Below are 16,306 nucleotides of genomic sequence, written 5' to 3'. Positions count from 1 at the left end.
AATCTTGTATTTATCCGGTACAAATTACATGTTCAGGTCACCAAACAGTTGATGAATAGGAAGTTTCTCTTTACAGAAATACTCTAATAAATGAGGAAATGATGCTAGAATGAGAATATCACTATTTGATTATTCCTAATGATTAATGAATAAGCATTGACCATAAACAACCTTTAACATCACAAAAAAGAAACAACCATATATAGTAATACCATCCATGAAGTATTCTTGCCAAACAGTCAAGCCTGAATCCCATCAAGCCTCTAGATCCAACTGCTACTTTTCAGGAAGTACAGAGGACAAAAGAGTATGTCATATGACACCACTGGGATGTAGTCAACAACCACCAGACTAATGGAAACTATTGGATAAATGATCCAGTTTCTTCAACAAATAGATTGCAAGTGAGAGGGAAAATAAGAGAGAGAGGGGCACCTGGGTGGCTCATCAGTAAAGCATCCAACTTTTGATTTCACCTCAAGTGAGGATCTCACAGTCATGGGATCGAGCCCTGCATCAGGCTCTGCACTGAGCATGGAGCCTGCTTAATATTTTCTTCTCTCCCCCTCAGTCCCTCTCCCCTGTTTTCATTCTCTCTCTCTCTCTCTCTCTCTCTCTCTCTCTCTGTCTCTCTCTCTCAAAAAAAAAAAAAACAGAAAAGAGAGAGAAAGAGATAGGTGGTAAAGGAACCTATAGATTAAAACTTAACTCAGAGATATAACTAATAGTAATATATGGACCATATTTGGGTCCTTCCTGAATCAAACTATTTGTGAAAAAAAAAAAAAACAAAGAAAAACTTTTAACATTTATAAGGTAGTAAAAAATTCAAAACCTGACTAGCTATTTGATGTTAAAGAATTATTTTTTTAGTAGTGTATTTGTAAAAGATTTGCATGAAATAATTTCTCACTGGAAAAATAGCCAATGTATCAATAACCCCAAAATTTATTTGTACAGAAAACAGTGGGAATTAATTATCATATTTCTTAGGCCCCTCTCAAGTATTTCCAGGCACTATTAAATGGTACTGAAACCAATAATCAAAGTTGACAGTTGACATGTGTGATAATGTTTATACACTATTATTTAACATAGCAAAAAGTTGAAAACAATACAAATGTCCATTAACAGGAGCAAGGAAATGCTACATATTCGTGTAATGGAATTCCATACCGTAGTTAAATTGTGCAGTAATTACGAAAACAGGGGCGCCTGGGTGGCGCAGTCCGTTAAGCGTCCGACTTCAGCCAGGTCACGATCTCGCGGTCTGGGAGTTCGAGCCCCGCGTCGGGCTCTGGGCTGATGGCTCAGAGCCTGGAGCCTGTTTCCGATTCTGTGTCTCCCTCTCTCTCTGCCCCTCCCCCGTTCGTGCTCTGTCTCTCTCTGTCCCAAAAATAAATAAACGTTGAAAAAAAAATTAAAAAAAAAAAATTACGAAAACAGATTCTGGATTTGAAACTGTTAAGAAACAGTCTAGGTTTGAATCCAACTCTAGTTCCACCACTTCCTGGCAGTTTTCTTTTGGATAAGATACTTGACTCTCTGTGCCTCAGTTCTGTCACCTTTAAAACAGGGGTAAAAATCTCAGTGAATCATAAGGTTGCATAAAGACTAAGTAAGTTGATAAGTGTACATAGTGAAAGATCAGTGTAGATTAGTTTTAATAATTATTATTATATACTATTATTACCTGAATAAGTCTAGCATCATAATATGTGAAAAAACAAACTGCAGAAGAAAACATAATATGGTAATATTTATTTAAAGTTTAAAAACCTGTGTGTACCTGGGTGGCTCAGTTGGTTAAGCATCTGACTTCGGCTCAGGTCATGATCTCACGGCTTGTGAGTTTGATCCCCACTTTGGGCTCTGTGCTGACAGACAGCTTAGAGCCTGGAGCCTACTACAGATTCAGTGTTTCTCTCTCTCTCTCTCTCTCTGTCTCTCTCTCTGCCCCTCCCCCACTTGTGCTCGCTCTTACTCTCTCAAAAATAAATAAACTTTAAAATAAAAATAGAAATAAAGTTTTAAAACCTGTAAAAAGAAAAGGGGGGGGGAGGTAGGAGATTTGGATCCTATCTTGTATTAAGAATACCAAACCCAGGCAAAGGACTTGACAACAAGCTTGTATTTTGTTCCTACAAATGTCAAAGTCAAAATTGATTTGACATCTGATCTCTTAATATTTTCTCTTAGTATTTACTAAGCAACCTAATACAGAGAATCTTTAGAAGGATAAGTGGTTAGGGGCACCTGGGTAGCTCCTTGATTTTGACTCAGGTCATGATCTCACGATTCGTGGGTTGAGCTCTACACTGGGCTCTGCACTGATACCACAGAGCCTGCTTGGTATTCTCTCTCTGCTCCTCCCCCGTTTGTGTGTACATGCTCACACGCACACTCTCTCTTTCAAAATAAATAAATAGGGACACCTGGGCTCAATCAGTTAAGCGTCCAACTTCAGCTCAGGTCATGATCTCATGGCTCGTGAGTTCGAGCCCCACATATCAGCTTGGAGCCTGGAGCCTGCTTGGGATTCTCTCTCTCTGCCCCTCCCCAGCTTGTGTGTGCGTGCTCACACGCATACTCCCGGTCTTTCAAAATAAATGAATAGGGACGCCTGGGTGACTCAGTCGGTTAAGCATCTGACTTTGGCTCAGGTCATGATCTCACAGCTCATGAGTTCAAGCCCCACATGTCAGCTTGGAGCCTGGAGCCTGCTTCAGATTCTGTCTCCCTCTCTTTTTTTCCCCTTCCCCACTCATACTCACTCTCTCTCTCAAAAATAAACATTAAAAAGTAAGTAAGTAAATAAATAAATAAATAAATAAACTAAAAAAAAAAGAAGGATAAATGGTTAAGGACTTCAACCCTGTTGTTCTAACTACTGAAATCGGCACATCAGATGAATATACTGGTGAATGAATGTACTTCTTGTGCAGAAATTGTGTGCCTGAATCTTCTAAGTAATCTGGGAGAGGTTTAGACCATTATGGAATTGAGGTTACTTGCACTAGTCAATCTTAGAGTATAAGATAGCAGAACAGAAAAAATTATAGTAGATTCTCACAATCACCCTTTTTTTAACTATTTGGATTTACCATTCTGTAAATTGCAATGACTAATGCACACAGTGTCCTATATACTCATTATAAGCCACTCTGTTTCTGCCCCTTCTGAGTTATATGTTTACAAAGAGTTTGTTGTGTTTTTTCTCAATTATGTAGTTTAATTAAATGTTGCATAAGTCAATGAAATATAAATTGTATACTTTGAGAAGCATCAGTAAGGGGTAAAATGAAACCTACAATATAATCCTTGTCAGGCCAGTGTAAAATCATAAAAGTACTGGTTGACACCATCCCCAAACTGTGCAATGAAGTATACTTGTATTCCAGTATCAGAGGTAGATTCGAAATACCCAGCAACTTAAACAATAAATATTTGTATTCTGCATTATTCTTTAAGACCATTACATATTTGTGGAATCAATCCTACCAGCTAGCTTTTTTCCTGAAATCCGGTTTCCCTCTACGCCCCCTAACTGGGTCCTTGGGCCTGGAGAACAAGCATGTCTAGCCAGACAGACCTTAGACCGACCCCTCATACTGACATCTTAACCTTCCCCTTGACCAATTCATCTCTGAAATGATTTGTGTCCATTTATTTAGATTTGAATCTGGCCTGCTGGTTGGTAAGCCTGGTAATTTTATTCTCCTTACCCTATCCCATGCTGAGTTTCCTTTGAATGCTTTGTGGAAAACAAATGGCATTGTTTATTTAATCTAGTACCTTCAGGGCTATTGTTTTTTTCTAGATAAGGAAGGAAGTCAACATATTCTTAAACATCTCATAAAATTGCATGGCAAAATATCACTTGTTTTTTTAGGACAGAACCATAAAAAAATATTAGGAAATATAAAATAAATATTGTTGCCAAAATTGAAGGGAAGGAGAGCTGTCATTTGACAACAGCATTCCCTACCATGACCACCACCACCACCATTGCACTCTCAGTGTGGATTGGGTCTCATGTTTGTACAAAACAAAAGGTCATGAAGATGGTATATGGGCTAATTTGAGAAACTATCATAGGAAAGTTTTCTCTTCAAAGAAGTTATTAGAATCAGGAGATAGTTTCATAGATAGGTGCTTATTTTCTTTGTTTACAAATACTACTGTTATAGAAATAGTGAATTGGAGACTCTAAACAATCTCATTGTATCCTTCTCCAGATAATTATAATATAGTTTTGTGGAATATCTCAATTTTTATATCTTACAGAAATGATACTGAACAGCAGAAAACCTTATTTCTCATCCCTTCTACTCATCTTGCTGTATGACCTCAGGGAAATCCATTTTTTTTTGTAGGGTTTCACAAATACACAGTGAAGACATGCAGCATTCACCTTACCACCCAAGACCAGCTAGACTACAAAGCTCCATTTTTGCAGTTCCTATCTAAAGCCCTGATAGAATGTAAGCAGAATAAGGTGCTACTGCCCTCTGCTGGTCCTAAGAACACACCTGCCCATCAGTGCATTGGCCCTCCCATCCTAACAGTGAGGGACACAGTGGCCCTTGCCTGTGGTTAGAAAGACATTGCAGGAAACCATAAGGAAGGAGGAAGGTTTCATATTTGGAAAAATAATAATAGTTGAAGTATTTGGGAATTAATGATTTATTATGCATATATCAGATGCCATAGCCATGTGTGACTGCCTTGCCACCAAAAAGTATCCTATAATCACTTCCCCCCCCCCCCCCCGCTACAGTGTCTCACCTGGGAAACAGTTGTGGGTGCTGATACTTTGAGCCACTGTCACTCTATCTTGGAATATATACAGGCCACTTTTGTATGGAAGATTTAGGAGAGTTTTTGCATATTCATTTTTAGTTTATGAATAAATAGGAAGATAATAAGTCATATGTGCCAAGGAAAGTGAATATGCAGCATCAGTAAGAAAAATTCTGAAAAGGAAAGGCAGGGCTTCATTATGCTCTCAGATCCCTAAGGAACTCTGTCAAGTTGTAATAAGAGATCTAAAGTTAATAATAGCTTTTTTGGTTAGTTGATGATCCTAAAAGTACTTTATGTGAGAAACTGATAAGGATTTGCTAAGAGCTCTGTTTTTCTGAGCTCATCTATATTAATTTCAGAACTCTAAAATTTAAAAATTTTAAGAGCTGCTGTTTATTACCTTGCATTTGTAAGAAATGGTGCTACTTCTGACTATACTTACAGGAGAGGCAACTGAGAATTATGCTTTTATCTTGTTTGAATTTCATGCCTTTAAAATCTCTTTCTTTTTTTTTTAATGTTTATTTATTTTTGAGACAGAGGCAGAGCGTGAGCGGGGGAGGGGCAGAGAGAGAGGGAGACACAGAATCCGAAGCAGGCTCCAGGTTCTGAGCTGTCAGCACAGAGCCTGACAAGGGGTTTGAACTCACAAACCATGAGTTCATGACCTGAGCTGAAGTCAGACCCTTAACTGACTGAGCCACCCAGGCACCCCTAAAATCCCTTTCAAAATAGGTCTGTGCACTGCTACTGAGATCATTATTAGTCCTTAGAGTGCTGCAGAGCAAAAAAAAAAAAAAAAGTGCAACCTACATCCCAAGTATCTACAAACAGAGTATAGGAGGAACGTGGGATTCACATTGTCTGTGACTTCTGCTTACGTACTCGCAGAACCACACACATTTTGCCCATGATTCCCCAATGGTAGATGGTAACTGTGTTTTAAAGGAGTATATAGGCATTATGAAGATCAACAGTGATCCTCATGCAGCTTCCCTTTGGAGAACTCTTGATTTTTGTTTTACAGCCAATCTCAACTTATAGTCACCTGATTGGGAGTTATAGTCAATCATCTCAGCAGCAGTACATAGTCCTAGCTTGAAAGGGACTTACACATGTGATACAGAAATACATAGACTCTCATAGGCAAAATCACAGCCATCCCGCTTCCAACTAAATAGGTACTACATTTCGTGGTATGCATGGTGCCTATTCCAGTTCTAGGTTTAGTCTGCTCTAGACCAAGAAGGAAATTAGCATGTATTAGAATATCATTTTTACCAGGTATCTTATTCATCTGTTATACATCCCTAAGAAATGAACCAACTTTTGCTACATAACTCTTATGTATATAACCTTAATAGTAATCTGCAGTGTCCAACATTCCAAAAGAAGAGAAGTAATCTTATTAAATGGCTTTAAAAACCTTATCAGAAACCTTAGTCCTACTCATTGAAAATAGATGAACTCAATTCCAAAAAATAAAATGAACAAAAATTGTCTATTGAGAACATTACCTGCTGTTTGCTGAGAAATTATCGATTAAAAAATTTTTGAAATACCTTTAACCTTTAGAGATGAAAGCCAGTAGCTATGGAAAGATTATTTAAATCATTAACTGGAACTGACAATATGAATCACATGTGAAAGTAAAAATACAATGTTAATTAAAATCATATCAGATCCTTCAAGGCAGAATATTACTTTGGGAAACAAAACCCTGAAGTACAGGAAAAAAACAGCAGTGCTAATTAGTACTTAACTTCTTTTATGATGTTTTTTGCAAGACAGTTTGGTATACAAAAAAGAGCAGGGGCTTTGGAACCAAACAAACTTTGGGCTTGAAAATCGTTTTTACTACTTATGTAATTTGTTATTTGGCTTTAGGCAATCACTTAAACCTCCCTGAACTTCTGTTTCCTCTTCCTTAAATTGGCAATAATAAGGTGCATCTTATATTTAGTATTAAGTGAGATATGTAAATATTTATGAAGTGCCTCAATAAATATTTATGAAGTGCCTCAAGTGCCTGCAGAGTTAGTTTTCCTTCCTTCTATTGTAAATCACAGAGTAAGGTTTACTCTTACTTTGAAGCCCAGCAGGAAGTCTTGGAAAGGAAGGTTTGGTTTGAGATTACCTTCCCTTGACCAGTCTTGGTTACCAGAAAATGCCATTGAAGTGCAGGACATTCTGCTAGGGAGTATGTGAGGCAGGCAGCAGTCTTGGTGGGGAGGTAATGGGCTAGAGTGACCAGTAGGGAGGGTGTAATTCTTCTTGAGTCCCAAATGCATGACACGCCCTCATTCTGTGTGTAAGGCCACACTGCGGGTTCACTCACATTTTAATTAGTGCCTCCCCCCCAGCAAAATGTACTCTAAAACCAAGTAGAAAAAATTTTCAATTATCTGAAGCTTTGTTTAGGTTACGATGGATTTCATTCACATATCCTAATTGTAATAAGAGCTACCAACTCCAAAGTGCCAGGTACTTTTCATACATTCTCTAATTCATATAATAACTTCGATTTCTAGCTGATGCTAAAATGTCTGTGAAGTGACTGAGACCCTAAAGGATTTCATAGGAAGCCCAAAGTTGCCAGCTATAAAATTAATATGTTTAAAAAAAGAAAGGAGAAAAATGAATAGGTTGCTGATTGCTAAGCTTGTACTGCCATAAGGTATTGTTTAGGTAAACATTTTGATAACATCTATGATCAACCATGACCCCTGTAATTTTCTGAACCTTCATGACTTGGTCAGCCCTGTGATGATATGTATTGTGTGTTCTCACAGAAACTGGCCCCTGGAGTCAGCCAGTTTGCTTACACCTGTGTGCAGGACCACCCCATTTGGACGAATCAGCAATTTTGGGAGACAACCTTCTACAGTGCAGTGCAGGAACAGGTTCGCTCTCTGTATCTCTCAGCCAAGGAAGACAATCATGCCCCATATCTGAAGCAAAAGGTAAGAGAAGAAAGGTGCTGGTGTGGGACTGGGATCTGGCTTCAAGGAAAGCTTATTCATATATTCCCAGGGCAAAAGGAAACCCAAGCACTTTCTACCAGTACATTTAAGTTTCATTTTAGGGAATCCTGTCGTGACCGTCTTTACTGTGTGGATTTCTGATATTACATTTTTCCATAATAACTTCTTAATATAGTTCTTTAGCATTAGAATTGTTTTATTATATTTTAATAAATAAGAATCCTTTTGAAACAATTATAGGAAGTTGAACAGAGAAAAGAAAATGAAAAGACCTGGGCAGATGTCTTTGTGCAATTAACTTTTTGAAGAAATGTCAAATTAAAGTTAAATGACTCTAAAATAAATGTAAAATTCAATAGTTCTTCTCAAAAGTATGTCAGCAATAAGTCTAGTTCTCCTTTTAGGAATATTCTATATGTTTCTACATATTTTATCAGCATCAATTATATTTCAGAAAAATATCAGAATATTTTAAAATAAGAAAATTGTTTTTAATTTGAAAAAGGAGTTTAAATTTTCTGAAATTTTAAAGTGTCATTCACTAAGTGTCTGGTCTTAGGCAATCACTTTACTTCTCTGTGCCTTATTTCCACATTGGTAAAATGAGTAGATAGAATTTTTGTAAGACTTTGATGTATAATACAAGTAAAGGGCACTCAAAAGTGCCTGACACATAGTAAATAATAAATGTTAGAAATTACCAACCTTATTAATTGAACTTAAACCAGGATTAAAGGCTGATTGTCAATGTTGATTCACTTTAAGAGTAATTTTTTAATTTTTTTTTTATTAAGAGTAATTTTTAATTCTACATGCTGGGCTAATACATTACTGATGATCCTTCCCATCACCCTCCATTTTACTTCATTTTTTTTAAATTTCAGTGTAATTAACATACATTGTTATATTATTTTCAGGTGTACAATATAGTGATTCAGTAATTCTATATACATTACTCAGTGTTCATCACATTAAGTGTACTCTTAATCTCCTTCACCTATTTCACCCATTCCCCCACTCACCTTTCCTCTGGAACCACCACATTGTTCTCTATAGTTAAAGCCTATTTTTTTTGTCTCTTTTTTTCTTTGTTCATTTGTTTTGTTTCTTAAATTACACATATAACTGAAATCATATGGTATTTGTCTTTCTCTGACTGACTCATTTCACTTAGCATTTATACCCTCTAGATACATCCATGTTGTTGCAAATGGCAAGATTTCATGCTTTTTTATGGTTGAATAATATATATATATATATATATGCATATATATATATATACACACACACACACACACATATATATATATATATATATATATATATATATACACACACACCACATCTTTCTTCATCTGTCAGTGGACACTTGGGTTGCTTCCTAATTTGGCATTATAAATAATGCCAACATATCAATGCATGTATCTTTTCAAATTAGTGTTTTCCTATTCATTAGGTGAATACCCAGTAGTGGAATTACTGGATCATTACCACCTGTATACCTGTGTCCTAATAATATTTGACTCCCACATTTACAAAGAAATTAGCTCTATTTTAAATTTTTTGAAGAACCTTCATTCTGTTTTCCACAGTGGCTGCACTAGTTTCCATTCCCACCAATAGTGCACAAGGGTTGCTTTTTCCTTGCATCCTCGCCAACACTTGTTGTTTCTTACATCACCACATATTTTAAATTGACCTTGTATTATGTGAGATAAATGAATTTAGATACCTAACAGGAATTACATAGTAGTATTCAAATATTTATATATCTCATGTAATTTTAAACATTATTTGTCTATTCTTGAGTATGATAAGAACAGAAACATTACTAAAAAATAGCTGACATCTCATATTCCAAACTATTATTCTACACTGCTAGTGTGAATTGTTTACATAATTTAATGTAAAACTCAGATTTTTCTTTCAAAACACCAAATGTACTTGGGTAAGGGGTAACTATAGCAGATGCAAATTAGTTTGAGGTCATGGTCCAGAAGTATTTGGACTGGCATGGTGCTTTTGATAGTTTTTAAAAGCAGATGTAGTGTAACAGAGGTATATCTCAAAAGCATTTGTAGAGCAAACACATGTCACTACTTCTCTGTCTTCTTTTCTAAAGAAGTCTCTCTATGATACACAGATTATATACAAGTGAGACTAGGGACACCTGAGTGGCTCAGTTGTTTAAGCATCCGACTTCGGCTCCAGTCATGGTTTCACGGTTTGTGGGTTTGAGCCCCACATCAGGCTCTGTGCTGATAGCTTGGAGCCTGGAGCCTGATTTGGATTCTGTGTGTGTGTGTGTCTCTCTCTCTCCCTCCCCTGCTCACTCTCTGTCTTTCAAAAATAAATAAATGTTAAAAAAAATTTTTTTTAAAAACAAGTGAGACTAGATATACTAGCTCTACTTAACTTTTCAGCCTACTAGAAAACTCCTGTTTAAAATCCCATTGTCAGACATACCAAAAAGAAAAAAGAAAGAGGATTTTAAGAAGATGGTGGGAGAGAACCATAGACTCACATTGTCCCACAAATACAACTAGATAACTATCAAATCATCTAAAAACCTCAGAAATCAATCTGAAGATGGCAAAACAAACTCCACAACTAAAGATAGAGAAGAAGGCACATTGAAGAAGGTAGGAAGTGTAAGATGTGGCTTGGAAGAGAAACAGATCATGGCCACTGAGGTAGAGGGAGCTACAGTTGCACAGAAGAGTAAGAGACAAGCTTGCGTACCAGGCGTGCATGGGGAAAACAAATCCCCATAGAACTGGCTTAGAAAGTGAGAGGGACCAATTTCTTGAATTCTTGCAACCAGAAGAGCTTTAAAACATGAAGTTTTAAGGCCAGTGGACTTGGCTCAGTGAGAGCCCAGAGGACACTGGGGCTGCTCTTGGAGAAAAAGCAGGCCAAACAGCCCAAGGACATACTGCATAGAAACAGTAATCTGAAGAAAACCTGGGACACACAGTGGGGAGGTTAGTTGTTCATCTTAGAGTATGTCACAGAGGCAGCATTCATAGAGACCCCTCCAGGAACAAAGGAGCTGGCAGGTGCCATTTCCCTTCCCTGGCCCTCAGCATAAACACAGAGCCACCTGTGGGAACCAGTGCAGCTACCTAATTTTCTTACTCCAAGCCCCACCCCCTGTACTCAGTGGAACTGCCTTCTTAGCCCCAACCTGGTAGGTCTCCTCCCCTAGAGGACCAGCTCAAACCCCTGCCAATACCATCCCCATCTGTAAGTTTTGTGAGGACTCGGTTCTGGTGGCAGCAGCAAGAGGCCTCATTTCACAAGCAGACCAGAGCATACCTAGTTACAATGCACTGCAGCCAGGACACAACAGCAGACCACACACAGCACACACTGGAGGTATCTGGAAGCACCAGGGCTGGGAAAATAGGGGACACTACATTGCAGGATACTACAGAACTTCATAAAGCCATTATCCTAAAAAAACAGGAGACAACTAACTTTTCTAACACCCAGAAACAGGCACAGAGACTTAGACAAAATGAAAAGACAGAGGAATTTGTCCCAAATGAAAAACCAGGACAAGGCCACAGCTGGAGATCTAAGTGACACAGATTTAAGTAACATACCTAGTGGAGAATTTAAAGCAATGATCATAAGGATACTCACTAGATTTGAGAAAAGAGTGGAGGACATCAGTGAGACGATTAACACAGAGATAGGGAATAATATAGCAAAGATAAAAGTCTCAATAAAGGAAATGAGAAACATGCTTGATGGAATGAACAGCAGGATGGAGGAAACAAAGGAATGAATTAATGACCTAGAAGACAGAGTAATGGAAAGTAATCAAGAACAACAAAAGAGAGAAAAAAGAATCATGAAAATTAGAATAGAATAAGGAACTCAGTGACTCCATCAAACATAATAAAATCCATATTATAGGAGTCCCAAAAGAAGAAGAGAGAGAAAAAGGTCACAGGGTTTACCTGAAGAAATGATACCTGAAAACTTCCTAATCTGGGGAAGGAAACATCCAGATCCAGGAGGAATAGAGAACCCTGAAAAAAAATTAACAGAAGCATATCCACACCAAGACATCTTGTAATTAAAATGGAAAATATAGATATAAAGCAAAAATATTAAAAGACACAAGATAAAAGAGGACAGTTACATACAAAGGAAACTTCGTAAAGCCATCACCAGGTTTTTTTTAGCAGAAACTTCCCAAGCCAGAAAGGAGTGCCATAACATATTCAAAGTGCTGAGTGGGAAAAATTTGCATCCACAAAAACTCTATCCAGCAAAGCTAACATTCAAAGTAGGAGGAGAAATAAAGAGATTGATAGACAAACAGTAATTAAAGGAGTTCATGACTACTAAACCAGCCCTGCAAGAAATACTAAATTCCTCTCCATGAGAGGAAAAGAAAGACCAAAAGTGATAGTAGGAAAGTAGGAATCAGAAAAGCAGTTAAAATGAATATTGCTATAAAAAACCACTCAAGGAAATCACAAAATAAAAGGATGTAAAATATGACACCATATACCTAAAACATGGGGAGGCCAGGAGTAAAGAATGAGTTCAACCTTAAATGACCATCAACTTAATATAGACTGTTGTATGCAGAAGAGGTTATATGCAAAGCTAATGGTAACCACAAATCAAAACTGCTAATAAATATTCAAAGAATAAAGAGAAACAAATCCAAATATATCAGTAAAGAAAACCAGCAAACCACAAAAGAGAGAAAGACAAGAAAGGATCAGAATCTTCAGAAACAACCAAACAAGTAAGTAATAAAATGACAGTAAACACATATCTATCAATAATTACTGTGATTGTAAATAGACTAAATGCTATGCATTTTTCACAGAACCAGAATGAACAATCATATAATTTAAATGGAACCACAAAACACCCCAAATAGCCAAAGCAATCTTGAAAAAGAAAAGCAAAGCTGGAGGCATCACAGTTCCAGACTTCAAGTCATATTACAAAGCCATAGTAATCAAAACAGTATGGCCCTGGCACAAAAATAGATACATAGGTCAATAGAACAGATCAAAAACCCACAAAGAAACCAACAGTTATATGGTCAATTAATCTTCAACAGAAGAAAAAAGAATATCCAATAGGAAAAAATAGTCTCTTCAACAAATGGTGCTGAGAAAACTGGACAGCAACGCAAAAGAGTGAAACTGGACCACTATCTTTCACCATACACAAAAGTAAACTCAAAATTGAGTAAAACCCTAAATGTGAGACCTGAAACTATAAAAATCCTAGAAGAAAGCACAGGCAGTAATTTCTCAGACATCAGCCATAGCAATTTTTTTCTAGAAAGGTTCCCGGAGGCAAGGGAAACAAAAGCAAAAATAAACTATCAGGACTACATCAAAATAAAAAGCTTTTGCACAGTGAAGAAAATAGTCAACAAAACTAAGAAGCAATCTACAGAATGAGAGAAGATATTTTCAAAAGACAGATCTATAAAGGGTTACTATCCAAAACATATAATGAACTTCTAAACCTCAATACCCCAAAAGCAAATTATTAGTAAATGGGCAGAAGATATGAACAGACATTTCTCCAAAGAAGACATACAAATGCCAAAAGACACATGAAAAGATGTTCATCATCACTTACCATCAGGGAAATATAAATCAAAACTGCAATGAGATATCACCTCATACCTGCCAAAATGGCTAAAATCAAAAACATAAGAAACAGCAAGTCTTGGCAAGGATGTGGGGAAACCCTCATGCACTGTTGGTTAGAATGCACACTGGTGCAAAACAGTATGGAAGTTCCTCAAAAAATTAAAAATAGAACTACCCTACAATCCAGCAATCACACTGTCAACAATACTGGGTACTTACCCAAAAAATACAAAAACACTAATTCAAAGGGATACATGCACCCTGATGTTTATAGCGAATTATCAACAATAGCCAAATTATGAAAGCAGCCCAAGTGTCCATTGATTGAGGAATAGGTAAAGGAGATGTGGTATATGTATACAGTGAAATATTATTCAGTCATAGAGGAATAAAATCTTACCGTTTGCAACTACATGGACAAAGCTAAAGAATGTAATGCTAGGGGTGCCTTGGTGACTCAGTCAAGTGTCCAACTTTGGCTCAGGTCACGATCTCATGGTTTGTGGGTTCGAGACCCACATCGGGCTCTGTGCTGACAGCTCAAAGCCTGGGGCCTGCTTCAGATTCTGTGTTTCCCTCTGTCTCTCTGCCCCTCACCTGCTTGTGCTCCCTCTCGCTCTTTCTTGCTCTCTTTCTCAAAAATAAATAAACATTAAAAAAGAGTGTAATGCTGGGGCGCCTGGGTGGCGCAGTCGGTTAAGCGTCCGACTTCAGCCAGGTCACGATCTCGCGGTCCGTGAGTTCGAGCCCCGCGTCAGGCTCTGAGCTGATGGCTCGGAGCCTGGAGCCTGTTTCCGATTCTGTGTCTCCCTCTCTCTCTGCCCCTCCCCTGTTCATGCTCTGTCTCTCTCTGTCCCAAAAATAAATAAACGTTGAAAAAAAAAATTAAAAAAAAAAAAGAGTGTAATGCTAAAAAAAAATAAGTCAGCCAGTTAAAGACAAATACCATAAGATTTCACTAATATGTGGAATTTAAGAAACAAATGATCATGGGGGAAAAGAAGAGAGAAACTGAGAAACAGACTCTTTATGAAGAACAACCTGGTGGTTACCAGAGGGGAGGTGTGTGGGGGAATGGGTGAAATAGGTGATGGGGTTAAAGAGCATACTTATCATGATGAGTACTGAGTGCTTGTCGTATTATGTACTTTTTGAATCACCACATTGTACACCTGAAACTGCTATAACACTGTATGTTAATCAAACTGAAATTAAAATTAAAAACTTAATAAAAAATAAAATGTCTCATTACCACCTGTATACCTGTGTCCTAATAATATTTGACTCCCACATTTACAAGGAAATTAGCCCTATTTTTTGTGATTTTGGTCATTCTGTCTCCTCCCAACAACAGAAGAGAAGAAACGCATCAGAGTACAGTAAAACCTTGGTTTGAGAGCATAATTCATTCTGGAAGCATGCTTGTACTCCAAAGCACTTGTATATCAAAGCAAATTTCCCCCAAAGAAATAATGGAAAAACAGATGATTTGTTCTACAACCCAAAAATATTCATATAAAAGTTATTATAATACTGTAATATAATATAAAATAATAAAATACAAAATATAAAGAAAAATAAATTAACCTGCACTTACCTTTGAAAACCTTTGTGGCTGGTGTGAGGGAGATAAGAAGGGAAGGGTTATTGTGCGGGATGACTTTCACTATCACTAACAGAATCACTGCTATCTATTGGCTCCATGGAATTTTTTCTTTTCATGCAACTTTAACAAGGAATCTATCCAATGACCTAGAATGAAGCAAAGCATTCCTAAGCTTGTATGGAAAAGCAAAGAACTGTCCATAGGTGCTTTGAAGTGACAAAAAGTACGCTAGTGCCAGTTGTGGGCACTTCCAACATTCTGAAAAATCACTGATTTCTTCCAAGCACCCCTACCTGAGACCAAGCATCTGAGCTTGGGAGACGATCACCCACAATCCTGTAGCAAGAGAGAGAGAGAAGAACCATTGGCTCAGTTGTGATCATGTGACATTCAGCATCATGTACTACTCATATTGCAAGACATTGCTTTTAATCAAGTTAAAATTTATTAGAAATGTTTGCTTGCCTTGTGGAACACTTGCAGAACAAGTTACGGGCAATCCAAGGTTTTACTGTATTAGTAAATGCTGCTGGAGTGCATTCATTCACTTATAGGTATTTTGCATTAGCAATTTGTTATAATTAGCAGCTTGAAAGAGGTGGAGCCATAGAGATAAATAAATGCAATGAAATGTTAGCAGTGCAAGATGTATCCATCCATGCTTTGCTGCTGCTTCCCTGAATTTATCACATGGTTCCACTCAAGATTGGCTGGAACTGGAAGAAAAAGGCTAGAATTTGTTTTGTTGTTACGTTTTGTTTATATGGTTTTTTTTTTGGAGACATAGATATTTATTTAATAGATGGATTATTGAAACATGTTCAATGCTTTCTGAGCTTGTGTGATGTCACAGATTTGCATTGTTTTTTTAGGATAAGCTTCCAGATGACCAATATCAGGAAAAGACAGCAATGGACCTGGCAGCCGAGCAGCTACGCCTTTGGCCTTCTCTGAGCAAATCAACTCAGCAGGAGCTGGTGCAACGTGAGGAAAGCACTGTCTTCAGTCAGGCCATTCATTTTGCAAACCTCATGGTGAACCTGCTGGTTCCATTGGATACAAGTAAGAATAAGCTCCTAAGAACATCAGCACCAGGCGACTGGGAGAGTGGAAGCAACAGCATTGTCACAAACAGGTACCAAAATGTGCACACACGAGACCTTTCTATTCTTGTCTTAGACAATATAAACCATTTTGGGCAAATACTCCTGTACATGTTTCAAAAATTTAAGCATTTTCCTTACCTTCAGACTTGCTTAACTCTTTTT

At 37.4% G+C, this 16,306-nt stretch overlaps 1 protein-coding gene across 2 annotated transcripts in view; it reads left to right on the top strand.

Moving 5' to 3' along the window:
* Positions 1 to 16,306, top strand: part of SBF2 (SET binding factor 2) — a 489,861-nt gene that overhangs the window by 396,216 nt on the left and 77,339 nt on the right. For both annotated transcript variants that reach the window (XM_047070360.1, XM_047070361.1), the window contains exons 18-19: positions 7,599 to 7,769; positions 15,911 to 16,173. In XM_047070360.1, coding sequence (XP_046926316.1) covers positions 7,599 to 7,769; positions 15,911 to 16,173 — 434 coding nt within the window. The remainder of the gene's footprint in view (positions 1 to 7,598; positions 7,770 to 15,910; positions 16,174 to 16,306) is intronic.

This window comes from Lynx rufus, unplaced genomic scaffold (assembly GCF_022079265.1).
Source record: "Lynx rufus isolate CCGP_SWC_20201006 ecotype Redwood Valley unplaced genomic scaffold, mLynRuf1.p SCAF_9, whole genome shotgun sequence".
Classification (NCBI taxonomy): domain Eukaryota; kingdom Metazoa; phylum Chordata; class Mammalia; order Carnivora; family Felidae; genus Lynx; species Lynx rufus.
Note: the sequence above shows the minus strand (reverse complement) of the source record. Positions and strands in the feature narration are given on the sequence as shown.